At 42.2% G+C, this 27,255-nt stretch overlaps 2 protein-coding genes across 5 annotated transcripts in view; one reads left to right on the top strand and one right to left on the bottom strand.

Annotated features, from left to right (window-relative positions):
• Window positions 1-6,824, bottom strand: part of PRKDC (protein kinase, DNA-activated, catalytic subunit) — a 127,903-nt gene extending 121,079 nt beyond the window's left edge. For 2 of the 4 annotated variants that reach the window (XM_006268817.4, XM_019498582.2), the window contains exons 1-4: window positions 6,587-6,816; window positions 2,463-2,539; window positions 2,253-2,345; window positions 470-544 (exon numbers count right to left, since the gene is read on the bottom strand). In XM_006268817.4, the coding sequence (XP_006268879.4) occupies window positions 470-544; window positions 2,253-2,345; window positions 2,463-2,539; window positions 6,587-6,755 (414 nt within the window). In that variant the 5' untranslated portion in view covers window positions 6,756-6,816. Of the gene's footprint in view, window positions 1-469; window positions 545-2,252; window positions 2,346-2,462; window positions 2,540-6,586 lie in introns of all 4 variants that reach the window. The other 2 variants (XR_009460734.1, XM_019498583.2) reach the window with 2 other exon arrangements.
• Window positions 6,825-7,346: 522 nt separating this feature from the next.
• Window positions 7,347-26,909, top strand: MCM4 (minichromosome maintenance complex component 4). The gene is made up of 16 exons (XM_006268816.4): window positions 7,347-7,561; window positions 9,526-9,687; window positions 10,092-10,255; window positions 10,344-10,442; window positions 12,912-13,007; window positions 13,096-13,191; window positions 13,718-13,856; window positions 14,268-14,488; window positions 15,800-15,920; window positions 17,162-17,421; window positions 21,668-22,033; window positions 23,311-23,438; window positions 24,378-24,585; window positions 25,174-25,402; window positions 25,789-25,922; window positions 26,377-26,909. Exons 1-16 carry the CDS (start codon window positions 7,495-7,497, stop codon window positions 26,467-26,469), a joined length of 2,583 nt encoding a protein of 860 aa, XP_006268878.2. The 5' UTR covers window positions 7,347-7,494; the 3' UTR covers window positions 26,470-26,909.
• The last annotated feature ends 346 nt before the right edge of the window (window positions 26,910-27,255 follow it).

Genomic DNA, 27,255 nt, shown 5'->3' with positions numbered 1-27,255 from the left:
CATGTTCAATTTTACAAACAATTTCCATAATATTTAAAATGTCTACCCATCCTGTTGTTATGAGAAGAATCCAAAGAATATTGTTTAAAAGGGACTAGTCATGAAATGCATAAAGTTAAGCATATGTTGGCAGGACAAAGGCTTAATGCATCATATTACAGAAGCAGTTTGTTGTTACTGCATCTGAGGGCAATTTCAAATTAAATTATTTTTTCCCTTCAAATCTCTCTCAATTTTAATGCATAAATTATGTATAAGAATAGATACACGTGTAACAAATCTATTGCAACTTTAACCCCATTTCACTCAAGGCTCATCTGCTCCTATCAGAGCATGAAAATATAAGATGCTGCAATATAACTGTTACGGCACTCACAAGCAACAATTCCCCCTCCTCTTCAACTGCGTTTGAAACTTGCATCTATTTTACAGCCGTAGAAGCAATGAAGAACTGTAAAGTATGGTTTACCTTAACCAGAAGCTCCAGAGCTGGGATTTTACATTTGGCCATCTTATCTTTTGTATAAACACTTATACAAGTTTGCTATGTTGGGGGGAAAAAAAGTCAAAATAATCACAGACAGAAAGGAAAAATTAAGATAACTTTTTTCATTATTATTATTATTTATTTCTGTAAAGCAATTATTTCCTAAACATATTAGATCGGCCCACAAGGCCATTCTATCTGGCCCACAGGGCTTCTAAAAAATTTAGAAAATTAATATTTGTCTGTCTTTGGTTCCTGTCAAAAATGACAGGAACCAGGGGCAGTAGGACCCAAGGGAAGCCCGGCGGGCCTGCCTGGCCCCGACCCCCCAGCTGGAAGCCCCAGCAGGGGCTTCTGGCCTGGGACCATGTGGCTGCACCACACCAGAAACTCAGGTAAGGGGGAGGGATCCCAGCTGGCAGGGGCTCTATGGAACCGGGCCAGCTCCCCTCTCTCCCTGCAGGTGCAGCCCAGCCCGGCTCCACAGACTCCTGCCAGCCTGCACTCCGCTCTGGGCCCCACCGGTGCTGGCCCTGAGATACTGATCCCAAGACATTGGGATATTGGTCCCAAGATGGTGACCAGGGGGTGGGGCACCTGTCAAGGGGCAAGGCACCTGTCAATTGGCGGGGCTACCCATGCGGCCCTTGACAGCTTGCCAAAACTGGGTAAGCGGCCCTCTGCCCGAAATAATTGCCCGCCCCTGTATTACATATTTTACCACACTGAAATGTATAATAAAAATACATGACTTCTCTATGAAAAGACGACATGAATAAAAATCTATGTTCACCCAGAACATAAGAACAACCTTTCAAAATCTGACTGCCCTACATACCTGAATCAAACCCACTCCAAAAACTTCACAGTGGGCCCTAAAAATTAACAAATGCAAGCTCCAATAAGCAATAAGGTTTTCTGCTTCAGACTGTGCCCTATCCTCTTATGGCAAAAGAGGTGTAGTGGCAGAGCAGTTAGGATGTCTTGCTATTGCTCCAGAGGTAAGACTGAGCCTTGTTCAATACTCAAGTTGAAGGTTGTCTTAATTGCAAGGGAGTACCTGGACATTTGGACTGAGGAATCAAAGGAAGCCAGACATAATATTGGCTACATCATTCCCCTGCACGGCTTAACTTCTCTCACTGGGCCTAGATGGATCCCAGACCACACAGACACGAAACTGCTTTCCTTTTCTATAGATGGTTAGTACCCAGAGTTTACAAAGAGTTTTTCAACAAACACCTTTATTTCAGGGATGCCACCAGTAATTTAAGTGGCGAATCCTTAGAACTTCTACTGCCAACTGCATAGCAGGAGCTCAGCAGTTCGGGGGGGGGGGGGGGGGGGGGGGGGGAATAATCAAACCTAAAAAACCATCCTAGAATTTAGACATTTGAATAGAAAGATTCAAAGTATCAAGCCCCCCCCATTATTTCAATGAGCTTGCATTAAAAAAAAACCCAAAAAAATTGCCTAGTTTTTTAGAGAGAGAAATATATTCTAACTCTCCTAGCTTCAAAGTAATTGAACAAATACTGCCAAACTTTACAACATTTTAAAATGACATAACTAACATATCAAACAAAATCGTTCATTTATTTCAACTCCCATATAAGTAGATAAGAAATGCACTACATGAAAATTTTAAAACTGATTTGTTCACATCAGGTTGTAAGCTTGTAGAATAAATTTAAAGGCATTAAGAAACTATTAAGAGCACAAGGAAAACATTTTTACATTTTAAATCAATTCTTCCTTCACCAACCTTAATATCACAAGCATATGGATGAACTCCCTGACCAATCTTTTCCAGAAAGGTACACAGAAATTTTAAGGCTTCTTCTCTGCAATCCCGAAACTGAAAAAACAAAGGTTTTATTTAGAGACAGGTCTTCTGTTTCTCAAAAGGCAATGTATTATTAAGATGAAACATACAATAGTTCTTAAGAAATAAACATTAGGTTGATGAACTTACCTCCTCAATACTGAGAGATTTGCGGATAAACACAAGTAATCCTTGGTCTTTGGAAAACACTAACGAAGACTGCAAGGCTGTAGGAAGAGCAAAGCGTCATACTACATAGAACCCAGCAAATGTTTTCCTTCCAAACAGCCCAGGCACAGAAACCAGGGTGCACAGATACTACTAGACATTCTTTAGGGTACCAGTTTCTAAATTTTGCCCTAGTACTCATCAAGGTATAACTAATTTTCCAGATAAAATAAATCCTTATTTTGGAGCCCTTGTTCACATAAATAATCCCATTGAAACCTACAGGGATATCGATGCAAGTATGAGCTGCCATACTTGAACCTTGGTCCGTCTGTAAAATTTTCAGTTCACCTACAATGGGTTAGATATTCATGTCTCAGAGTGGCACAAACCTCCCAGTCCTGCAGCAGATATAAGTTAGAGTGACTTCAAGTCTATGCTGATCCTCAAGAAGGACCTTTCACAATCATACATTATTAATTACTTTGATGAATCGTTTTAAGCAGCCCTAACCTGATATTTGAAACCACATTAATACCATAGACAAATGTCTTTGGTAGAGTTGCACTAACATGCCTTAAAATTAAAGGTGGACTGATACACAGGTTCAAATTGCATCGGCACCCACAAAAAGAAAATTGACATTATTGGCAATTGTCTTTTTTTGGGTGATGTGGCCGATAACGTCCCTGATAAATGTCATATGCTTGAGTGCAAACACAGCGTGCACACAACCAGCCTGGCAGCTTACAGAGTAGCCTCTATTGTGGGGAGGATGAGGGAGGGAGGGAAGGGGTATAGGGGAGGCAGACTGAAGCCCCTGCTGTGAAGGAAGGAGTGGGGCTGGGGCTGTGGCAGGTGCTGCCCAGATGGGTGGGGCATGGGAGGGAACCGTGAGTGGCTCGTTCAGGGGATGCAGATCCTGCCACTAAGCACACCCCCAGGGGAGCCCGGGGGGGGGGGGGGGTGGCATGTGCCGCATGGATCTGTGTATGGGGCAAGGATGGGCTGCCACTGTGGGCTGGGGCCGGGACAGCACTGGCCTCTTCCTGGCAGAGGGTTGGGCTGAGGCTGCACTTGGAGCAGGTGGCACTGCGAGGGGGGCCTATGGCGAATTTTGGGATGGCTGTAACCCACATCATAGCTCCCCCCACCCCAGCACCACCACCACCTGCAGCCCTGGCCCAACCCGCCGCTGGAAAGAGCCTGGCACCACCACCCTCTGGTCCCAATCTACAGTGGCAGCCCGCCCTCACCCCATGCACAGATCTGGGGGGCACACATCCGCCATGGCTCCCCCAGGGATGTGCGCAGCGGTGAGATCTGCCCTCCCCTCCTCACGTCCCTCCAGGCAAGCCTCGCATAGCTCCATCCTGCACCCCACCCCGGCTGGGCAGCACCTCACCCTGCCCCAGCCCGTCTCTCACTGCAAGGGGCCTCGAGCTGCCCCCCCACGGCCCTCCTCCCCCCTCCAAAACAGACTTACCAGCCAGACACTGCTCTCCAAGATGCCAGGCTGCATATTGGCAATTGGATCTGTAATGGCTGATATGGCTCATTAATAATCGGCCATCACTACGGGCCCAAAAAATCTTTATCGGTGTACCCCTATTTAAAATAGCGGTGTAGACAAAACCAAGAGGGTTGTTATCAAGTTTTGATTTTCATCTAGGAAAAATGTATAAATGTATCTGGACTCCTTACATTTATTCAAAACACCTTTCGTTAAGCAAGCCTACAAATCTCACTTCATAAATCTACTGGATACAAAAAAATCATGCACTTAATATAGACATTGGATTTATGACACACTACAACTTACTGGTCATCTGACAACCCAGGTAACCTGCCTCCGTCTGACCACTCACATTCCCTTCATACATTTCCCTCCTTTCCCACCTCTCCTCCTACCTCTATCCACTGTCTTCCTAACTTCCACATTTTCACAGACATGCCTGTTATAAATGAGTTTCTTTTCTACCTTAGAGAACACACATCAGCAGCCTCCCATTGTCCGACAAAAGGTGTTTGTGCCTGAACGCTTGCAAAGAACTGTTTTCCAACTTTTTAGTTGGTCTAATAAAAGATATCACAGCAACCCAAAGAACTTTGCTTGCCCATGTCCTTATACCAGCACAGCTACAACCAACAATCCTTCATCCCACAGAAACATTTCATTTGTCAGACAAAACCAATGGTCAGGCAAAGACTATTATTGCATTTTCAGTAACACTTCAGGAAAAGTAAATGATCTTTTTAACAGTGTTAAATCACTATAAAATTGAGCTCCAAATGTTATTAAACCTGCATTTCATCCTAGAATCCCTTGTAGAGATGAATTCCATAGAATGACTACACCCTGGGTGCAATTATCATGCCCAAATTTTCTTCATAGAAACCTTACAACATGGAAACACTGCTTTCATGCTTAAAGCGAAAACGTACATAAAGCACTGAATGCGTGCCTGCCAGATGCAGTGCCTTTGAGATACCCGCAGCATTTCCTCTTATTTGAACCACTTATAGCAGTCCAACTGGTTAGTCTCATTTCAAAGCAATTATTTTAAAAATTGCAAGCGGTTGTATCAGGCTGCTTAGAACTTCCTCTTATCTTTCCAGAAAGAAAAACATATGACACTCAGTTAAGAGTAAAGGAAACTGAGACTAGAGTACAGGGCAGAGGAAGTGAAGATGCAAGTTTTGTACACCTGCTGTGACAGTGGTACTATATTAGGACCAGATTCTGCCATCTTGACAATCTGCAAAAAGCAGTTTTGTGCATAAGTTCTCTCAACAAAGCCAAACAAATTGAAAACAGGTGATGTACCACAGTTAACCCCAGGTGAAAGATTTGGTTTGCATAATCAGCTTCTTCAGAATCTTAGCGTAAATCAACTAAACAACTTTCTAGCCTTCATAGCTGTAGAGAACCTTTCAAGTCTGAGCCAAATGCAAAAAGAGTGATGTGAATCTGCAGAGGCAGAACGGTTAACTGCTTTTTTTTTTTTTTTTTTTTTAAATACATGGAATTTGAAAGGCTCTCTAGGCAGCTGCAAAGACTATAAAGCTGCTTCTTTCATGTATGCTAAGATTCAGAAGCTGAATTCACAATGCAACCCAAACGTTTCCTATGGGCTAAATTTGGTATGTCACCGGCATTCAACTCCCAAAGGATGGAATTTCCTTTGGGTCATTCTAACTGCTCACAATGGTGCACAAGGACTTAGTCATCTTGCTTTATTTTACCAAGATCTGATCCTATCTATTTTACCCACATTTTATCCTGCTTCTGGGGCCTCTTCTTTAAGCTCTTGCTCTCTACTAAGTTTAATTGCATCTCTCTCCATTTTATTTTCCCTCTCCAAAAGCCTCCGCTCGCCCCCCATTCTTGCTGTCCTACAATCCCTGGGTCTCTAATGGGTCATTTGGACTGGAGAATTCAAGGCAGCCAGACATAAAGCTAGCCACATCATTCCTAGGAAAGATGCAAGGAGTCCAGATACTTTTCTTCTACATTTATTCACCCCACAGAAACATTTCATTTGCCAGACAAGACCAATGGCCTGACAAAAACGGTTATTGCAGATTTCACCTAGGTTAAATGACTCGTTCCCAGAAGTGACAAACCCTCCGAATTTCTACTGCCAATGTTCAAAAGTTCCTTTTCTTTAAAGTCTGCAGGTCAGGGAGGAGGGGGAAAAACAGTCAAACCTTAATAACCAATCCCAGGCTTTAGCAGTGTGAATGGAAAGGTTCCAAGTATCCAACCGCAAATAATTACTTCAATGAAATTGTATTTTTTTTTTAATGAACCCAAAACTGCTCACTTCTTGCCAGAGACAGCAAAATACGTTCTAGCCCTCCCGGCTTCAAAGTCATGGGATCAAATGCTGCCAAATTTGGCAACGTTTTCAATGCCAGAACTACCGGACCCAACCCAAGGGCTGGTTTATTTCAGCCCAGCTGCAGAGATGAGCGTGGGCGTTTAAAGCCCCGTTTGCCCGCACCCGGCTGCGGCGCACACTGAAAGAACCGCGAAACTTTGCTGGCGGCGCCGCCCCGGGACGCCCCTTGCTCGCCCGCCCGCCCCGCGCTGCCGCACGCACCTTGGGCGCTGTCCCCAGTGCGGGTGACGCAGGCCTCCCCGACGCTGCGCACCAGGTTGAAGCCGCGCAGCGCGGCGCTGCCCGGGTCCGGGTCCCGCAGCGCGCCGTGCAGCTGCAGCAAACAGCCCTGCATGTCGCCGGAGCCACCCACGGGTACCAGCGCGGCCATGGCCCTGCTCGCGGGGACCGGGACTGGCCACACACTACGAACCACCCACCCCAGGGGCGGAGAAGGGGAAACTGAGCGAACCGACTCCCTCAGCGGTTACAACTCGCCCCTCCCACTAGCGGAGAGGATTGGCCGGCGCTGTGGGAGGAGACTCAGTCACGCCGGGCGCAGGGTTTCGCGCTTTCCTCCGCAAGGCGGAATTAGCTCCACCCGATTACGTGTGGTAGAAACAGAGCAGAGCAGCTCCCCTCCCCTCCCGAGAATGGAGCACTCCACTCTCTCCGCCCAGGGGGCTGGGCCCAGTGCTTTTGCCGCGAAATGCGGCCGAGGGCGGGCGATACCATTCTCTCAGAAGGGGGCTGAGATAGGACTGCCCAATATCCCGATACAGCCGCCTGTCTCTGACTAGATGCAAGCACCGAGGCAGACTTGGGTTTTGTCTCGTCTCCGCCGAGGGGGCGGATTCACAGCCATCCCCCCTCAAAAAAATTCCGTTATTCACAGCTGGAACCAAGTTTCCTCCCCCCCCCGTAGTCCGGAGTTGGGCTCTCCCACTCAGCCATTGGTGGGAAAGCGCGCGAGATCCTTCCCACGTGATCTCCGTGGCGCGGAATTGTCTGGGTGCTCGGAGCTGTGGTGCCGGCAGAAGACTGTGGGGACGAGCGTGTGGTTTCCCCCCGGGTCCTGACGTCCCCCGTGCAGTGTAGCAGCGGCTGTCGGCGGAGACGAGAGCAGCGTCATGTCCTCGCCCGCCTCCACCCCGAGGCGCCGCGGCAAGCGCGGCCGTGCCAGCGCCCCCGCCACGCGTAAGTGCGGGCCCTTCCCTGGGGGGGCGGGGGGGAGACGACGACATACCCGGCCTCAGCTGCACGGGGTGGGGAAAAGAGCCGACCCATTGTTATCCAGTGTACGATAATTATCGCATTTGTACCGTAATTTCACGATCCAAGAATAGTAAATGCGATCACAACGTACGATGGTATCGTTTGTAGCCGTGTTGGTCTAAGGCAGGGGCAGGTAACTATTTTGGGCAGAGGGCTGCTTACTGAGTTTTGGCAAGCTATCGAGGGCCGCACGACAGGCAGCCCAGGGCAGGTTAATATTAATTTTATAAATTTTTTAGGGACCCCGTGGGCTGGAGAGAATGGTCTGGTGGGCTGCATCTGGCCCCCAGGCTGCATTTTTCCCCACCCCTGGTCTAAGGACTTGGGCAGACAAGGTTTTTTGGGTAAATGTAATATCATTTATTAGACCAAATCAAATAGTTAGAAAAATTCTTATATGCAATTTCTTGGGTGTAAATACCCTTTGCCTCCACATCCACAATTCAGAAAGGAGGTGGAAAAGCTTGAAAGAGTCCAGAGGAGAGCCATGGGATGATTAGAGGGTGAGAGAGTAGGCCTAATGAAGAGAGGTTGACAGCTATGGGACTCTTCAGCCTGGAGAAGTGCAGGTTCACAGGGGACCTGGTGGCAGCCTACAAGTACATAAGGGGTGTACATCAGGATCTGGGGGAACATCTGTTCCCAGAGCACCCCAAGGGATGACAAAGTTCAACTGTCACAAACTCCTGCAAAACCATTTCAGGCTGGACATAAGGAAAAACTTCTTTGCTGTCCAAGCCCCCAAGGCCTGGAATAGATTCTCCCCAGAGGTAGTGCAACTCTGGACATATTCAAGAAGGGTTTGGATGCTTATCTTGCTGGGATCTTTTGACCCCAGCTGACTTCCTGCCCCTTGGACAGGGGTCTGGACCTGATGATCTTACGAGGTCTCTTCCAGCCCTAGTGTCTATGAATCTATGAAATATTTTTTCAGTGAATGATAGTTTTTCAGCAAATACAATGATTTTAAGCTTCCAATGTGATAACTTCATATTTAAGACCTGACTGCGCTGAGTCTGCCCCCCACATTCCCCAACCCTGTCCATTTCCTTCACTTGTTGGGGGGGAGGGAGCTCTTTGCTCTGGGGTCCCGTGACAACCAGCACCTGTCCTGCAGGCTCTCTGCCTCAGCTTGTGTTGGGGTCCGGAGCCAGGAGCAGAACATGCCCCCAGAGTGCTTCAGCACTGGGTTTTTCCAGCCAGAAGTGTAGAATCTGCTCCTTGCTTGTCCGGGGCCCACACACACTCTCCCAGGGCACTGGAGCAAAGCAAGCTGGGATTGTGGAGGTCAGCTCTGCCTTGGCTGCCTGCACAGATGTGCTGTCTCCCCAGAGGGGAGACCTTTCATTCGAGTTGTTTCCAAGTAATTTTTCTTCCTGAGCAGTTGCTTTTACTCTGGGAGAAAAGTTACAAACTTTTGTACACTTGTAGCTTTTCCTTAGAGATCAGGGACTCTCCGGAGACACTGAACATCTGCCCAAGCCCTTGACTTGCAGGGCCAAAAGGTTGAGCACCCCTGTCTTGGCAGAGTATGAACATTCTAAAAGCACCAAATATCTTTTAATATTTAGGATACAGCTTAAGAATTTGGGATCTTTCAAATGATTAAATGTCAAGCACAGTATTAACAGTTCAGTATGTTCTTTTTGTGCGTGTATAAGTTTGCATGGACTCCATCTAAATTAGGAGTCAGTAGCCTTCTGGAATGGCCTGCCAGCGCTATCATGGGTGATTGATTCCCATCTGCAGCACCCCAGACCTCACTGTTCTGTGTCAAGGGCTTAGTTTTAAGGGGCTGGCACATTCACTATGTCTCTTTCCCCTTGCCTTCGCAGGCCTGATCTGACTGGTGAAATAGCTACTTATCAGCTTTATTTCTGTTGTAGCACACGCTGAAGATGCTCAGTCGCCTCCTGAAAAACGTAGAGCAGATGACTCTACATCCACTGGAGACCTGCAGCCAATACCAACTTCTCCAGCAGCTGATGCACAAAGTCCTAATGCTCAAGATGTCCTGTTTTCTAGTCCAACACAATTCCGCCATTCAGGTACTCTCATCTTTGTCGCCTTAATATGTACAAGGAACAAAATGCTTATATTGTCGATTTGTTAAAGTTGGCTTTTACATTGTAAATTACCAAAGACTTTTCTTTCAAAACAAACAAACAAATCAGAATTGTTTCTTATTTGCAGTTAGTGCTGGCTCAACTTAGCAAACCAATTATTTTATCACAAAAAATAGGTCAGTTAATGTAGAAGGGAGGGTACATTTGCTCATTGTAGATTAACTAAACCAAAGTTGCCTAAGCTTTTGTAAGCAGCAGCAGCTTGCTTCATCCAATGCTGAGAAGGGCTAGCTTTTGGTGGGATGACTGACAAAAAATATATTTCAGAGTAAAACTATACTCACTGATAATATGAAGTGCACTTAATTATAACTTCTTCTTTGTAGCAATTCCACTTGATTTTGATATCAGCTCACCTCTGACATATGGCACTCCCAGTTCTAGAGTGGAGGGTACTCCAAGGAGTGGTGTAAGAGGTACTCCAGTTAGGCAGAGGCCAGATCTTGGATCTGCCCGTAAAGGCAGAGAGGTGGACTTGCATTCTGATGGGGTAAGTAAATGTTCTGGGGTTTACAGATACTTTTTCTGAAGACAGAAATGTTGTTCCTAGTGATAGTTTTTAATTTTCCTTCACACAGCCAGCAGAGGATGCAGTGGCAAATGAACAGTCTCTTGGACAAAAGCTTGTAATTTGGGGAACAGATGTGAATGTTACCTCATGCAAAGAAAAGTTTCAGGTAAGTTACAATCAGGTACAGGTGCCTCAGTTTTGGCATGAAAAAGAAATGCATCTTACTCGTAAGTGGTAGCTGAGTCTGATTAATAATTAGAATACTTGTGTTTAAAATTAATTTTATTATACTTGAGGAACATTGTCACTTTTATGCATTTTAAAAGGAGAGAAAAACATGCTGCTTGGAATTTAATTTTTGCCAGTTCCATTATAGAGTTTTTTTGTGTTTTGGTTTTTTTTTCCAGTTTCTGCCTTTCAATACTCTAGCTCTGGAAGTTTCTAAAGACCTTTTCACGACCCAGGTTTCACAACCAGTATTCCATCCGTATTCTACTTGACCTGTCACCTGCCTTTTGATACGGTCTTCTTGAACTCTTGTTCTAACTTCAATTCCTGTTGTTTCTCCTGAATTTTCTTTCATCTCTTTAGTCAATGCTTCAGCATGCTCTCAGTATTCTCTTGACTTCCTAACTCCACAGGTGTTGTCCTTAATCTTTTTTTTTTTTTTTTTTCTTTTTTCTCTACACTAGTGATTTATGGCCAGGGTGCCTTGAAATCATTTGCTGTGTCTGTGTTAGCACTGTTAGGCGTATAAACATGACACAAGATAAACCCACAAGAGATCTCAAATAGGAATCCATAGTGTCAAAAGCATTCAGTCCTGTTTTGTTATCAAAAAGTAAGTGAAAACTAAGAGCTGGCATTTTGTAAGGGGTGTCTTAAGCCTAAAAAATTGTAGAGTAGTAGTTCTCAACCTTGTCTGGGTGACATTCCCAACCACAACTAGAACTACTATTTCTATCTTGAAGACTTGAGATTTCTCTCTGCTGGTCCCCCTTACCCTCCTTTCTCTCCCCCTGTTTCAGAGTTGTTGCTATCATCTCAAACTAAAATCCCAGCCTTGTCTTGCTGACATCTTGTGGATATTTATCCAAGTCCTCTCTACTGCCTCCTTTCTCACTAGGTATGAAGGACGGTCCTGCTGTCATGCAGGCCTGTTCCCTAAATGTTATCTTCAACTTGGAACTTTGTAGTTCCTTGCATCCAGGCTTTCTTTAAATCTGCAGATTCTCTTTGTATAACATCTCTCACTTATTATCTGTTACACAGCCCTAACTCTCATCTCTCATCTTAGTGACTGGAAATGTCCTTTCTCTGGCCTTGGCATATTTAGTCTTGCCTTGCTCATATATTTGCAGAATGATGCTGTAAGGTTCATTTCTCTAGCCTGTTGCTTTGAACATATCATTGCTCTCTGCATCCTTTTAATGGCGCCCTCTGTTGCATCATGTGTAAGATACTTAAATTCACTTTCAAGAAGACACTAGCCTTGTTTATTTGGTATCGAGATATCAACTCTTGATCCCATTTGACTTGGGATGACAGCCTGCTTCATTCCTGTAGGCCTGCCAGGATATGGCTCTGCAAGTGCTGGTTGAGGGGAGCAGATTGGCGTTGTCTAGGTGGCAAGTTCAAAGTCGGGCTCCCACAACTTGGCATGCGGGAGCGAACTATGCACAGCTACTAACTTGCCAATGCAGTTGGAGCCTGGATCCTAGGCTCCACCTGTGTTAGCAAATAGAAAAGCCATGAATAGGATCTCATCCCTGATCTCAAAATTGCACGTCCTGCTGTGCACATGTGGCGTGGCAGGATGTTCATTTGTTGGCATGATTGGGACTTGATTCCATTCCTTTACTATCTGCCAGGGGCCTAGTAGAGCAATGACTTGATAAAGCTTTTTATAATATTTGCTACATTTTAATACACACTTTCTGAAGTTACTGTTAGAATTAAGAAATTTTCACTGTGAGGAGTAGTTTGCTGTTCTACAGGAATTTTCCTAACACCTTAGCTGGCAAAAAATGTTATTCAGTGAAGGAGCGGGTTGGCAGTGAAATACAATATTTATACCACTTACTGTATCTCTGTTCCTTTAGATTTGGAGGCGGGCAGAGTCCAGCCCCTGGGCTAAATTGGGCCTGCAGCAGACTCCATCTCCTAGCAGCCACTGCCCATGTCACTGCAGCTGGTTTCCATGGAGACCCAAGAAGCTGTGACAGCATAGGGCCAGGGTTTCCATGGAGAACTGATCCCAGCAACACTGGCAGGGTGCATGACTGGATGGAGACCTGAATTGCATGACTGGATGGAGACCTGGCTTTGGGGCCAGGGCTAGGATCTTGCAGTGGTGACAGCATGGTCCGGAGCTGGGGCAGAGCTACGATCTGCTGTCTGCATGGCCATGCACCTGAGCAGCTCCCTACCCTGCCAGCGCTGCTGGGGCCGGTCTCCATGGAAACGCTGGCCCTGCCCTGTCATGGCTTTGCCATTCCTGGGGTCTCCATGGAAACTGGCCATGCAGACACAGGCAGGGGCTGCTGGAATGGAGTCTAAGCACTAGCCAGATCCACCCACCCCTGCTTTTAGATGCCACTAAATCTAACTATTTTTATTTTGTTTCAATGTTTAGAGATTTCTTCAGCGTTTTATTGATATGCTGGCTAAAGAGGAAGAGAATGTTGGGTTGGATCTTAATGAGCCACTCTATATGCAGCGACTTGAAGAGGTACCATGGTAGTAGTAAATAAACATACCTTAAGTTGTAGGTGAAAATGCTGTGTATCTAACATATTTTGTTTTTATACAATGTGCAGATCAATATGGTTGGAGAACCATTCCTGAATGTAAATTGTGAGCACCTAAGATCATTTGATGCAAATCTATACAGACAGTTGGTCTGCTATCCACAAGTAAGATCGGTTTCATTTTCGGTTGTCAAAAATCTTTCTTGAAGTCATTCAGTTTGTTTAGATTGCATTGTTAAAGCTCAGTTGTATTAGCTGCATAGTACAATGCTTAAGCACTTATTTAGATATGGTTGCATTGTGCATGCATACATGTTCAAATTTCTTTACAAAATGTATTATATGCAACTCGTTTTGAACCAGTCACTTGGTAGCTGCAGCTCCAGAACAAAAAATAAATGTGCCACTGATTCTTTATCAGCCTTTTTCTTTACAAGTTCTTGTTATTTGGCTAAATACCATTTTTAACAAGGAGCATCCCTACTACAGTTGCAGTCTCCAGAGGAACACACAAGATTTAACTGGCCAGTTCCATTCCCTTTCTGAAAAGCAATTTTTAAATGTCATAGAGCTCTCACCGTTCATACTTCCTTATAATACCCCATGTCGCAAAACTAATTTTTTTGTGATACAAAGCAGTACCGTTTTAATTCCAAATCTTCTTTTAAATGCCCCTGTTCCTTTAACACAGGAAGTTATCCCAACATTTGACATGGCTGCTAATGAAATCTTCTTTGATCGTTACCCTGACTCGATATTAGAACACCAGATTCAAGTAAGACCGTACAATGCATTGAAAACGAGGAACATGAGAAGTCTGAACCCTGAAGGTAAAGTGTGGAATGAAACTTGGAAATTTAGTAATTTTTTTCAATAATAAAAGCAAAATACTTTGAGCAGCTATGAGAATATTAGATTAGTGCAGCATTTAGACTAGTAATATCTATGTTGTGTAATTGAGGTTAAATGTACCAGAGGCAATTTCAAGAAGCACCACGCAGTATAACGTATCCGTAAAGTCATTTAATGTTTGATAGTTAATGATGTGCTTTCATCTGGAAGTAGAAGGGTTTCAATCCCGCTGTAAACATTTGGATATAAGCCTTTTTTACCCACACTTAAATTATTCTGAAACATTCTGTCCATTTTATTTAAAAATTTAAATACAGTGTGTGCTTGGAGTCAGGCAGATAAGGCATTTCCGTGTGATCTGTTATCATGTATCCCTTTCTATATTGCAGATATTGACCAACTTATTACCATTAGTGGTATGGTGATCAGAAGCTCCCAGCTAATTCCTGAGATGCAAGAAGCTTTCTTCAGGTGCCAGGTTTGCGCCTTTACCGTGAGAGTAGAGATTGATCGTGGCCGGATTGCTGAACCATCAGCATGCAAGAACTGTAACACAACACACAGCATGGCACTGATTCATAATCGGTCCATGTTCTCAGATAAACAGATGGTACGTTGCTTGCCTTATGCCATTTAAAATGGAATAGGTGTTTTGCCAGCTAAAACTTTTTTAATTCAGGTCTAATTATCACTATTGAAACATGCCTGGTTTTTAGTACTGAAAATATTGAAATGAAAAATTATTTACAGCTCTGAGGGAACATCTGAAATGATACAGCGCAAGATTCCTTTTTTAATAAACCATTCGGAGGGGGAAGACCTACTGTTAATTTGGGAAAAAAGTTGATCAGTCCAATTACCTTCTTATTTATATGATAAGTTTTCATGCTCAAAGCTTTCTAATATGTCTAGACCAGTGGTTCCAAAACTCTGACAGATTGTGCACAACCAATTGAAAACTATTCAGTATTAAGTATCACCAGCAAATTGTTGTCATATAAAGTAATTATAATAAATCTGTTCATGTGTACCACTGACAAGTTTGTCTTGAGTACCACTGGTGGTACCCATACCATAGATTGGGAACTGTTGGTCTAGACTAGAGGTTCCCACATGTCAGAAAACTTGGCAGTGAGGAATGGTGGAAGCTCCACATACCCGGTGGAAGATCCAGCCTCACCTGCACTATTGCCCATATGGCAGGATCAGGACTGTCCTGCCCCATGCATCCAGACTGGGCCAGGCTGCTCCCCATCTCCTTTCTCCTCCCTGCATGCCTGAATTAGGACCAAAACACTGCCCTACTTCCCCGCATCTGCATGAGGGGTTGCTCTACCCTCCCCATCCACTGTGTGTCCAGATAGAGACTGCTTCAGCCCCATCCCTGGTGTGTTCATACTGCGGCCACCACTGCCCCCATCCCTGCTCCACATGTCCAGAGTGAGATTGGCCTGCTCTCCCCCACCTTCACATTGGGGCTGTCCTGCCCTTCCCCCATGTGTCCAATTCGGGGCCACCCTGTCCTTGCCCTTGGCAGATGGAACGACTGCCACCGTTGCCCCCACACCCTCCTCCAACTAGATTGGGTCCATTGGTTGGATTTGGCCTGTGGAGGGACCTGGCACTAGCCTGCAGGGCAAAAAGATTGTGCACCGCTGGTCTAGGCACATCTGACTAAATTAGCCATGTCTGTAAATCTCACTTCTTATACTTCTACCCACGTCAATAGTAACTAATACCCAATTTTTATTTAGTTGTCTTTCACCATCTTGTAAAACTTTAGCATTTTGCAAAAAATGTGTACTTTTGAAGAAGTAAAACCTGTTTTGTCCACAAGTTTCTTTCTATTGAATGAAAGTTTACAAGTTGAATAATTTATAAAAATAACTAAGTTTTGGGGTGTTTATTTGCTTTTTGTTAGATCAAATTGCAGGAGTCTCCTGAAGATATGCCAGCTGGCCAGACGCCTCATACCGTTGCACTATTTGCTCACAATGACCTTGTTGATAAGGTTCAGCCAGGTGACAGAGTTAATGTTACAGGTAAAAAGGAGGATTATTTAGTTTAAGTTTTTTTATATCTTCAATTTGTGTCCTCCTAATAAAGTGATGTGGCAAAGCTTGGAGCAAAGCCAGTTTGAGCAATTTATATGCTTTACAATTGATGATAAAAGCTCATGTTGGTCAAGGTAAGGATAGAATAGAAATATTGCTCAATTTTATATAGTAGCACAAATTTGTGGTATAAGATGATTTGAAATGTCCAAGTCTTTTCCACCAATTAGCTAAGTAGCCCCACTTCCTAGTAGGCACTATCTTTGTGTGCTGAAGGAGTGCAAGAGATATTTTGTTTTTGTTTTTTGTTTGTTTCCCTCCTTCCCCCCCCCCCCCCCAAAAAAAAAAAAAGTCTGTGATTTCTAATAAATAATGGCAGTGGTTCTTAACTTATGCTCACCTGCAAGGTATTATGAAAATATCTCCACACCTTTACAACAAAGCATCTCTTGGAAAACTTGCATATTTCTTTAACAGATGAATCATGTTGAAATGACTTGAACTAATTCGTTTTGAATAGTATTTGAGACTTAAAACTGACTTGGGCTTGCAAAAATGCAGTTCACTATAAATGCAGATTTTTATTAAACAACAAAACAGTTGCAGACAAAGTACACTACTGAGTTATGATTAAAACTGAAATGGGCTTAATGTGTATTTAGCTTGATTATTATTGATTGTGCCAGGGACTTAAGTGGGACTACTTAACATTAAATGTAGATATGTAGCATCATGGGCTAAAACTATATTAATTTTTTTTCTTACTAGCAGATATTTCTGCTTTCAAACTGTTTTTCGATGCTAACAAAACAACCATTTTAGACTTTCAACAGCCTAAAGAAGTGGTTTATATTTTCTGAGCATGAGTTTTCAGTATTCCAAGGTAGAATTTTCAAAAGCACATTAAACATTGATCTCACAAACATTTTGAGAAAATTAAGTATTTATTTATAATGTATGTGCTTTCAGTAGGTACATAATCAGATGCCTAAGAGACTTAATAGAACAAGTTTAACTGATTTAACATTAAATCTCTGCTGGAGGGGGAATAAGGTTGGGCCATTTGAACTTTCTTGGGCAGGTCCTTTAGAAAACCACTGTTGTACATTGTGGTTAATTATGCAAAAACAGTCTATCGACTGAAAATGTAGATAGTTCCTTAGGTTCAATCAAAGTTGGAAATTTGATTTACTCCTATTACATTCTATGATCATATCTTTTCATTTTAGGTATCTACAGAGCAGTTCCTGTTAGAGTTAATTCAAGAGTGAGCAATGTAAAATCTGTCTATAAGACCCACATTGATGTTATTCACTACCGCAAAACTGATGCCAAACGTCTGCATGGTGTTGATGAAGAAACGGAGCAGAAAATGTTTTCACAAGAACGTGTGGAAATGTTGAAAGAGCTTTCTGAAAAACCAGATATCTATGAAAGACTTTCTATGGCTCTGGCTTCAAGCATTTATGAACATGAAGATATCAAAAAGGTAAACATTTTGTAATGGTCCTTGCATACCAAAATAGAAATGCTGAGACACCATTATCAGTATTGGCTTTGTATAGTCTTTCAAATACTGGGCTTGGAGTGAAGGGGGAGGATTGATTGGAAACTTTTGTTTGTTTGGCACATCCATAATAACATTTTTTTGTTTTTATTTACAATAAGCTTCAGTTGTCAGAAGATCTGTAATCCAAAAGCCTGTATAGTTGTAGCATATCAAGTGATTGGGAAAGAGACATCCAGCTTTTGCGCGCTTTTTTTTTCCTGTTTTAGCCTTCAGGGGTCAGATCTCCTGTCATCTTTGCCCATCTTTTGATCTGTTTCAGGTTTCATCTATGTGGGCTGTGAAAACTAAATAGTGGAAATGCAGATCTTCCATTGAGTGGGTTTCTAAATCTTGAAGCTTCAAAGTCCACAGTCTTGTTTATATTGCCTTAAATTACTTGTCTCACAGGTATTTGGGGTATATGATTAGTGGGCCAGATCTGAGGTGGTCTGTGCAAGAAGCTCCTGAGATAAAAACTTGCCTTTTAAAAATGTGACAACATAGTTATAATGCATGTTTGAGCATGCCTAGGGCTCAGCTTTAGCTCTCATTCTCCTCAAATGGATGTTGCATATTAAGATTTCATCTCAGCTAGTGTCTAGGACCCACTGCTCCTTTTGAGGAAATGGGTAATTCAGAATAAAAGTCAGATCTAATATGGGATGCTGAAAGTCACTTTCAGTAGCACTGGGGTTCTGTTAATCTGGAATACTTGCAGGTATGGTGTCAAAGTAACTGGATTGCTGTGGTAGCATACTGTGTCTGTTGAACACAAGGAGCTGCACTTCCGATGGCTGTCCTAATCAGGCTGTCTGAAGATGTGTGGAGTGCATTTTAATTTCTTTGCCTGCATTCTTCAGATGTTGTTTTGGAAACTTTGCTCTTGGGGCTAAATTTCTGGTTTAAGAGCTAGTATTTTGTAAATACTACTGAGGTTGCCCTGCTTTACCTATGGCAGGTTAGGGTATTAGGTCTATGTTGTGTCAGGGTTGACAGTAGTCTTATGTAGCACTTGGATTATGGTTTGGATAGGGATGATCTGGCCTCAAGCAGAGCATTGGACTAAATGACCTCTGGAGGTCCCTTTCAGCTTTACTTCTCTCTGATTCTATGAAAACTGTTCTCACTAGGGCCAGTGAGGCAAGTTAATTATGCAAGTGTCAGGGTCAGAAGTGGTGCAGTTTAGACGGGAACAAGCACTGCACTTTGTAGTCCATTTAAATTCCATAATCATAGTATCAGAATGGACTAGATGACCCTTGAGGTCCTAAGGCAGGCAGCCTTTTCTGACTGTGGGCCAGCATGACACACCATGAATTAGAGGCAGCCAGGTGGGCTCTAGGATTTTGCCGTCACAGCTGCTTGTCCCCCTGGGAGCTCTCTTGCAGCTGGCAAAGCTGAACTTTTCCATTTGAGCACAAACTCTGCAGTTTCCTTGGTCTTCTATAAAGCTTAGTGTCCTGTGCCTCTAAGTGATCTCAGCTTGCCTCTTGCTTGGTGTCTGGGGCATCAAGGGGGAATCAATACAATATAGGCATACGTGATATGCACAGCAAGGTGCTAGATGTGAATCGGACCACCTGAAGTTATACAGAAGCTTTGGCTTTACAAATTGGTTATGAATTTGTCGCTACTTCACAGTCAGGGTGGCTAGGACCTGGAACCAACTTCCAAGCGAAGTGGTGCTGGCTCCTACCCTGGGGGTCTTTAAGAGGAGGTTAGACAAACACCTTGCTGGGGTTGTTTGACCCCAGTACTTCTTCCTGCCATGGCAGGGGGTCGGACTTGATGTTCTGCTCAGGTCCCTTCCAACCCTACCAACTATGAAAAATGTTGTTGTTGTTGTTGTTAAATCTTTCCAGATCCCTGCATTTTGATTTAATAACATTAAATGTGCTGTTTTAGCTAGGTTGATTGGATGAAATACTGGCACTAATGTGCTTATACCAGAGCAATTTTAGGGAAAATTACTTCAGTGTAAGCTGCTTGCAAGACATGTAAGCATATCAGTTATTTTACACGACAATAACATTAATCAGAGTGTAGATGAAAGACTAATAAAGCAGCATAATGTAATTAATTAAAATACACATTTCATAACCAGTTTCTGAACACTAGCAATTAATTTGATCACAGAAAGGAAACATCTGTGGCTTACATTGTTGTGCTGTAAGCGATTTGTTAAATATCAGGATACAGCTATCCTTGACTTGGACGAAGAGACTGTTGTTCATCAAAATGGCAACTTGCAGTTTTCACAGAAAATAAGCATAGAAAACCTTTTAGAATAGTTTGTCCAGTTGTACATACTGTGGGTTCATAGCTGTCTCTATCAACCCTCAGTGCTTTAGTTCATTCATAAACAATACCTGAACATAATCTCTGACAATAAAATTATCCTGTTCAAAATAACCCTGTAAATACCGGGGTTTTTTTTGCACAAACTGCTATAGAAAAAATCAAATGGTGTACAAACCAGAGTACTTTCTCAAAAGATTATTCTCTAACCCACAAGACTGAATATTTGTAGTGTTCCGTTAAAACAGTGCCACTACAGGCAAGGATTTTCTATCACTCCTTGATAATTACTGTAGCACAGTGCTGTCCAAACTAATTTGGCCTTGCAGGCCAGATGAGCCACCTCGATCTGGCCCTGGGGCTTATGACCAGGGCTGGCAGCGTTGAAGGTGTTAATGACATGGCTGCCTGAGCTGCTGTGAGTGCCGATACTAAAGGAATTTAATGCTGCTGTTGCTGCCTTTATTGCTGCCATTGTGCCCAGCCCTACCAAGAAAGGAAGCCCCCTGAGTGGAATCTTGAGGTTGGCCTCTGGTAGAGCGTTAGCTTCTTTACTGCTGGAAGCTGCAGCAAGAAGCCCCATGGGCCAGGTTTGACACCCCTGCTATAGCACACTAAGAACAGAGGTAGAGTAAGTTAGTGACACTTGGTTAAGAGGTCCCTTGGATATAACTCTCCCAATAAGGCATTGGGGTTTTTTCTGTCCTTTGCTATCAAATGTGTTCTAAAATACTCTTCTGTATGCATAGTAACAGACGCAATGAAAGTTGAGCTATGCTTTGTACAAAAAAAGCACAATAAAAAGAATGTATTGCCACTCAAAGCTATTGTCAAGCTTCATCTGCCTCTATCGGGTGCTCAGATTCATTTGAGAACTCCTTGGTGAAATGAGAAATCCATGCTGCTGCAAGAGGTTGCACAGATGCCCTTCAATGCAAAGTACAGTAGTAGCTGGAGTTCCTTTCCACTTTCTCTCACTGTCTTAAGCTGGTGAATGCATTCACCACAAATAATTGTTAACATCTGTATTTCCCATGGCCCTTTCTGACCTGCATACAGGTTGAGAGGTTTGATACAGACTTAAGAGTGAACCAAAACATGCTGGAGGAGTGGAAGTTATGATACGTAATTTGTTAGTAAGCCAGTATCTAATTTTTGTAAGTCCTTTTTCATTACAAACAGACTCATATCTATCTAGCTACCTATCTATATCTCTTGACTTTTTTTCATCAACACCAACTATGTGGATCTCCTGCAACTGGTGACCTTTGTTAAGAAGAAGCTTTGTCAAATTCTAGCAAAATGAGAAACCTAAATGTTGACATTCAGAAGTCTGTAAAGAAGGTAACCAATTTGTCCGTGTATGAATGTAAATGCAGTTCTACTCAAAAAGTGAAAATGACAATACTTGGTATTTCTGCAGCTTGTTTATTTTGTACCTGTTGTACAACAATAAAGAATTTCTTAGGAAAAAATTTAGAGAAATAATATTTATCCCTTTTGAGTCAGTGTAGTTGTAGGGAAAAGTAAGATTTCATTATGACCTTTCTATCATTAATAGAATTGTTTAATTTAATGCCAGCTGTAGCATTTGTGTTGCCAAGAGATCTAGAGAGAATGCATTTTTTTGGCACTTTAGATTCAATTCTGAATTTGTGGGACTAGTAGGTTTAAATTTAAAACAAATACTTTTAACTAGGAAGATTTGCTAGGGAAATTGTTCAAGCTGTACATAAAAAAACTTGGGAGCCATTTTGAATAAGCTTCAGAGAACTTTATCAAGTTCATGTGTTTTTGTAAATTTATTTAAGATTCTTCAATCAATTATAGATGGACTTGGTTAGTTATCAAGTTTTCATCTGAAAGAATGGTTTGTTTGTTTTTATAGGGTATTCTACTTCAGCTGTTTGGGGGATCAAGAAAGGATTTCAGTCATGCTGGAAGAGGCAATTTTCGTTCTGAGATCAACATTCTTCTCTGTGGTGATCCTGGTACTAGTAAATCACAGTTGCTTCAGTATGTCCACAATCTGGTTCCAAGAGGCCAGTATACATCTGGGAGAGGCTCCAGTGCAGTTGGTCTTACTGCTTATGTGATGAAGGACCCAGAGACAAGGCAGTTGGTTCTGCAGACAGGTGCTTTGGTACTCAGTGACAATGGTATTTGCTGCATTGATGAGTTTGATAAAATGAATGAAAGTACAAGATCAGTACTGCATGAAGTAATGGAACAACAGACTCTTTCCATTGCCAAGGTGAGTATTGTGTTGCATTGTCTGGGATCTCTGTTGTGCTAAAAAGCTAATATAGGAACCAGAGAATAGACTTTGTCAAGAAATGATCAGAACTAGTTCATTTAATGTCTTACTTACATAAGAGTATGGATTTTTGCAGATGTCTTAGTAGCACTTGGTGTTGCAGACTTGGTACAAAGTTTATATCTCATAATGTTATTTCTATGTAATCTTGTTCTGCTGATCGTAATACTAAAGCCTTGGTGTTTTTTGATTTGAGATTAGTGGTTCTCAACTGGGTTGCCTCAAGAACTGCTAGGAGTGCCACGACACTGGCACCACCACTGCTGCTGCTGAAGGGTGAAAATTTTCCTGCATGCCTGTTTTTAGAAGGCACATTGGGACTGATCCAGAAAGAGGCTGCAGGCAGAAAGACATGCGGCCATACTATTTTTGATGTGGCTCTTCACAATTCAATTCTGATGCACTTCTTAAACTGAGGCATGTGGGACAGTTTCACTTTGTGGCAATGCCAGGTGGGAGATATTTGCTGCTGCCACCAGCCAGATACAGAAGCGACTGGCAGGAGCATGTGCTCTTGCCACAGCCATTCCTGGTCTAGCCCTGCATGTTGTGTCCTTCAAGCTGCAGAGGCATGCAGGAGAGATGGAATGCTTTCTGCATCTCCATGTTCAGGAGCCAAACCATAATGAGCTGCAGCAGAAAGGCGCACCTGCCTACATAATGTGATATAGACAACACATCTTTCTGTTGTAGCCACTTCTTTGTTCAGCTCCAACATGTCTCCTGAAAACAGAGGCACGTGGGACAGTTCCATCTGCCTTTTGTTTCTGGGAAACACCAGAGTTAGACCAAGAAGGGTTTCAGCAAGAATATGTGCTCCTTTGCAGTTGGGCTCTGTAGGAGGCACATGGTGCAGATCCGTCTGGCCCCAGTGACAGTGGGCTGAATATCATTCATTATAAGGAGCTAATCAAGTAATAGCTCATTAAAAATTGGCCATATAATTATAATGTTTATATTGTAATATTCACAACCTGTTTGTTTATTAATTTTTAAATGGGGTGCTGCAAGAGTTTGAAAACTTCTACAGGGGTGCCTTGAATCTAAAAAGATTGAGAACCACTGACCCTTAATCATTTTGATGAACCCAGGAAGACCTAGTTAATTATTGTTTGCCTTAACTGTTAAAATAGCGAGTACACCTTAGCTATACATAACTGTTGAAAACTCTGGGAAAGATTTATTCTGAGTTTTTTTCTTTTTCTTTTTGACAGGCTGGAATTATTTGCCAACTGAATGCTCGCACTTCTGTTCTAGCAGCAGCTAACCCTATAGAGTCACAGTGGAATCCAAAAAAAACTACCATTGAAAACATCCAGCTTCCTCATACATTGTTATCCAGGTACTGAAGTTAGAATTCTGTTAGTATCATGTTTTTAATGCTACATCTGTTTTGGGTTGTTGTGGTTTTTTGAAAGAACTAATGATCAGCGCTCACTGCCTGAGATGGGGAGGAGGTAGTAGCAGCCTAGTGGTAACCCATTTTCTAGTCAAGTATTCTTAAGTGTCCTCTGCAGCCTGGAGGGATTAAGTCCATGTCTCCCAGGAGAGCACACCAGTGCTGCAGACTGGTCAGAGTGAGGGTATTTTTCACTACTATTCAAGCAGTGTCACTATGCAGAAAAGAATTAAAAAATCAAAGGAACGGTTAACAACATGCTGTAGTGACCTAGGGTCACTACCATTGTGGGGGGAGTCAGAGGTTTTGGTCCCTCAGTCCAGGAATTTTTCTGAAGCTTATCAGCAGTCTTGGGAGCAGGGATTAGAAATGGGTAGGTGCTCTGACCACTTATGTGTTTTTAGGCATTGGCAACACAACCCCCTCATCAGTGGCTCTGTGGCCACTTTCTTTTAAAAACAGTCTGCATTTTATAAGAGGCCTGATTCAAAAGGTGTAGGTTAAGTTAAGTGTTCTCTCGGTACACCTGTTGGATTGGACCTCTTATAAGACATTCAAGGAACAACATTTAATTCTCAAATCCCAAATGGGCTTGAGCACAAGAATGGGTAACCTCTTTAAATCAGTTGTTGATTGGAGTACCTTAGTTTTGCCTAAACTTCCAATTGAGTCTTGCTTTCTAAAAACTGTTAGATTATGAAAATCTGCAAGTGTTATGCTTTTGTGAGTTGCAGGTAGCTGCCATCTCTTGGAATCTGATAGCAAACTGCCATCCCTGCATACGGTTAAACATTTTTAAATTAAGCAAATAAGGCTGCCTCCCAGGGTTAAGGTGAAAGCATATGTAGACTATAATACCTAATGTATGTTCTTACTCTGCAGATTTGACTTGATTTTTCTTATGCTGGATCCACGTGATGAAGCCTATGATAGACGTCTTGCTCACCACTTGATTTCACTGTACTACCAAAGTGAAGAACAGATGGAAGAGGAGTACATGGATATGGCAGTATTGAGGGATTACATCGCATATGCTCGATGCTACGTAAATCCTAGACTAAGCGAAGAAGCAAGTCAAGCCCTTATTGAGGTATAGGAATGTGGGTCTTTGAAACTTTTTTATAAGTCAGAAAGTCAAAAAGACTTCTGTGAAGTTAGATTTAATAAAAGTCTGTGCATGATTTGCTTTTCTATGCTTTTATAATGGTATCTAAGTTACTGATAGCCCTTTCCTTTTCAAGTCAGCACAGAAGATAGTCAGTCTTTTCATGACAGATTGATCAGATTCCTAAATTCTTACAGGGACCATCGTAAAACTTCTGTAGAATTTTGAACTTATGCGTCTGTGTTGGGGCTACCTTTATAAATATTAGTAATAGAACTTGGGGTCATTTGTATTCTACTGTAGTTTAACTTTATTTAGCTTAAATGTTGATACTGCCCACTGGCATTCTGATTTTTTTTGCAAGATCAAGCACAGGGAAGTCATCCTACATGCAGCAGGTGTCATTGGCAGGAGAAATTGTCAAGTTGTATATAACATTTAAATATAAATTAAACATAGAGAACATGTAAATTTCCCCTGGTGGTAATATGGTCATTGAATAGGAATCTTCTTTTGTGGGATCCTGGATATATCCCATACTTTAGATATAACTGTAAGTAATCTTTCTTTCAGGCTTATGTGGATATGAGGAAGATTGGCAGTGGTAGAGGAATGGTTTCTGCATATCCTCGACAGCTTGAGTCTTTGATCCGTCTTGCAGAAGCTCATGCTAAAGTGCGCTTTTCAGACAAGGTTGAAACAATTGATGTTGAAGAAGCAAAGCGCCTCCATCGGGAAGCTCTGAAACAGTCTGCTACTGATCCAAGGACTGGTATTGTGGACATATCCATTCTCACCACAGGTTTGTGTTAACAGGAGATTTAACTGGGATTTACTGGGTATATTTTGTATGAAAGTGTGCTTTTTCAGTGTGATCCCATCTGAATGAAATGTTGAGGGAAGGGTATTGGACTTCAGACTAGCCATTGAACCTTTCAGTTATTTTATGTGTCAAACCTAGAGGTAATGTCAAAGTCAGTAGGCTTATTTCACAATAAAATAATGGTTTTAATTAAAACTAGTGCATAGATCTTCAAGACTTACTAGCATATCCTAATACCTGAAGCGATCAGTTGATGAACGTCTTCTCTTTGGTTACACAACATTTATTTTGAGTTGTATCGTTCTTGAATGTAAAGCAGAAATCTGTCAATTTGTATAGAGTAATATGAAAAAATGTTCTTTAAGGAATGAGTGCCACAGCCCGTAAACGCAAAGAAGAACTGGCTCAAGCCTTGAAAAAACTTATCCAGGCAAAGGGTAAAACACCAGCTCTAAAATATCAACAGCTTTTTGATGATCTTCGTGCTCAGTCTGATGCAGTAAGTTTCTGCTTTTCTTTAGCTTGTCTTTTTTTTTTAAATTCTTTTAGCTGAGCCTACTAAGTCCAACTGTACTTCAGTGTCTATTTAAATGTCCCTAACATAATTTTGCTTCTAAATTGGTGATAAGGAGTTTCATGCAACTAAGTTTAATTCAATTTAAGGCAAGAATTATTCTTTTCTAAGGAGACTCTGGCTGCAGAATAATAATAGGATTATAATAAAAAGCTCAAATACTTGCATGATTGCTTTGCTGACCAAGAAGAAAGCTAGCTAATGTCAGCATTGCACTACAGTTTTGGGCAAGTAAGCTGAAGTCTATCTATGTAGTTTACACACCAAGAAAACAAGTAGTTTTGACTTACTAATTCAACAATTTTGCCATGTGAGGTTTTGTTCTAGAGTCTTTGTAGCACATAGCCTTTTCTAAATGTACTCAATTTTTTTCTTTAAGGCTGTCACAAAAGAAATGTTTGAAGAAGCGCTTCGTGCCTTAGCTGATGATGACTTCTTGACTGTGACTGGGAAGACTGTTAGATTGCTGTAATGAGAGATTATCTTGGAGCAATCAAGTTTTACTGGGTTTTTTTTCTTTGTCCCATTTCTCATCTTACTGCCCTTTCCCCTTTCTCCTCCCCCAAGCGCTTGTCTGTGAGATCTTTTCAGTTCAAAGTTATTATTTATGCCAGCACGATTAATAATGACTGCCAGGTGACTGACACTGCTACTAGTATTGTAAATGACTAGATTTGTGGGACTGAAGAAATCCTTGGCTGACCATACCCAGAAATCTTTAAATAAGATGTGGTATTACTATAATACTTCATGCAGAGCAAGCTAATGATTTTTCTACATTTTAAAATTGAATTGTAAAAATTCATCTTTGATTACTTCTATGTAACAAGTGCAACATGAGTGCTTGCATAATGTGCTTTTTAGTGTTAATTGTGAACAAATAATTTCTGAAATAAATTCTTTTGATTTATAGTTACTTGCCTTTCTTTCCATGCCTTTTGAGAGAGGAATATGCATGACTTCTTGAGGAACACTTCTCAACTTGGTGTTCTACGATTGTAGACAAAATAATTTCATTCAACTCAAAGAAAAATAAATCACTGCATTTCTTTGCATTTTTAATTTTGTTTTTCTTGTTCATTTTTACCCACCAGTCAAATACAGTTTTCTGTTTGGAATGGCATTTTTACCATTGCAAGGTGCAGTGAAGTCTGTACATGGAAAACCATCAAAGAACAAGTGTTCTCATTAAATACATGCAAAAGAATAGTTGACTATCTTTGTGCCTGCTCACACTTCAGATAACTTTTTGTTTCAC

Source organism: Alligator mississippiensis, chromosome 3, assembly GCF_030867095.1.
Source record: "Alligator mississippiensis isolate rAllMis1 chromosome 3, rAllMis1, whole genome shotgun sequence".
Classification (NCBI taxonomy): domain Eukaryota; kingdom Metazoa; phylum Chordata; order Crocodylia; family Alligatoridae; genus Alligator; species Alligator mississippiensis.
The sequence above is the reverse complement of the archived record's forward strand: the minus strand, read 5'-3'. Positions and strand labels throughout refer to the sequence as shown.

Coding starts and splice junctions, on each gene's coding strand:
- MCM4 (XM_006268816.4), top strand. CDS start 7,495: ATGTCCTCGCCCGCCTCCACCCCGAGGCGCCGCGGCAAGCGCGGCCGT. Junction 9,688..10,091: donor AACACAATTCCGCCATTCAG/GTACTCTCATCT, acceptor TCTTCTTTGTAG/CAATTCCACTTGATTTTGAT. Junction 10,443..12,911: donor CATGCAAAGAAAAGTTTCAG/GTAAGTTACAAT, acceptor TTCAATGTTTAG/AGATTTCTTCAGCGTTTTAT.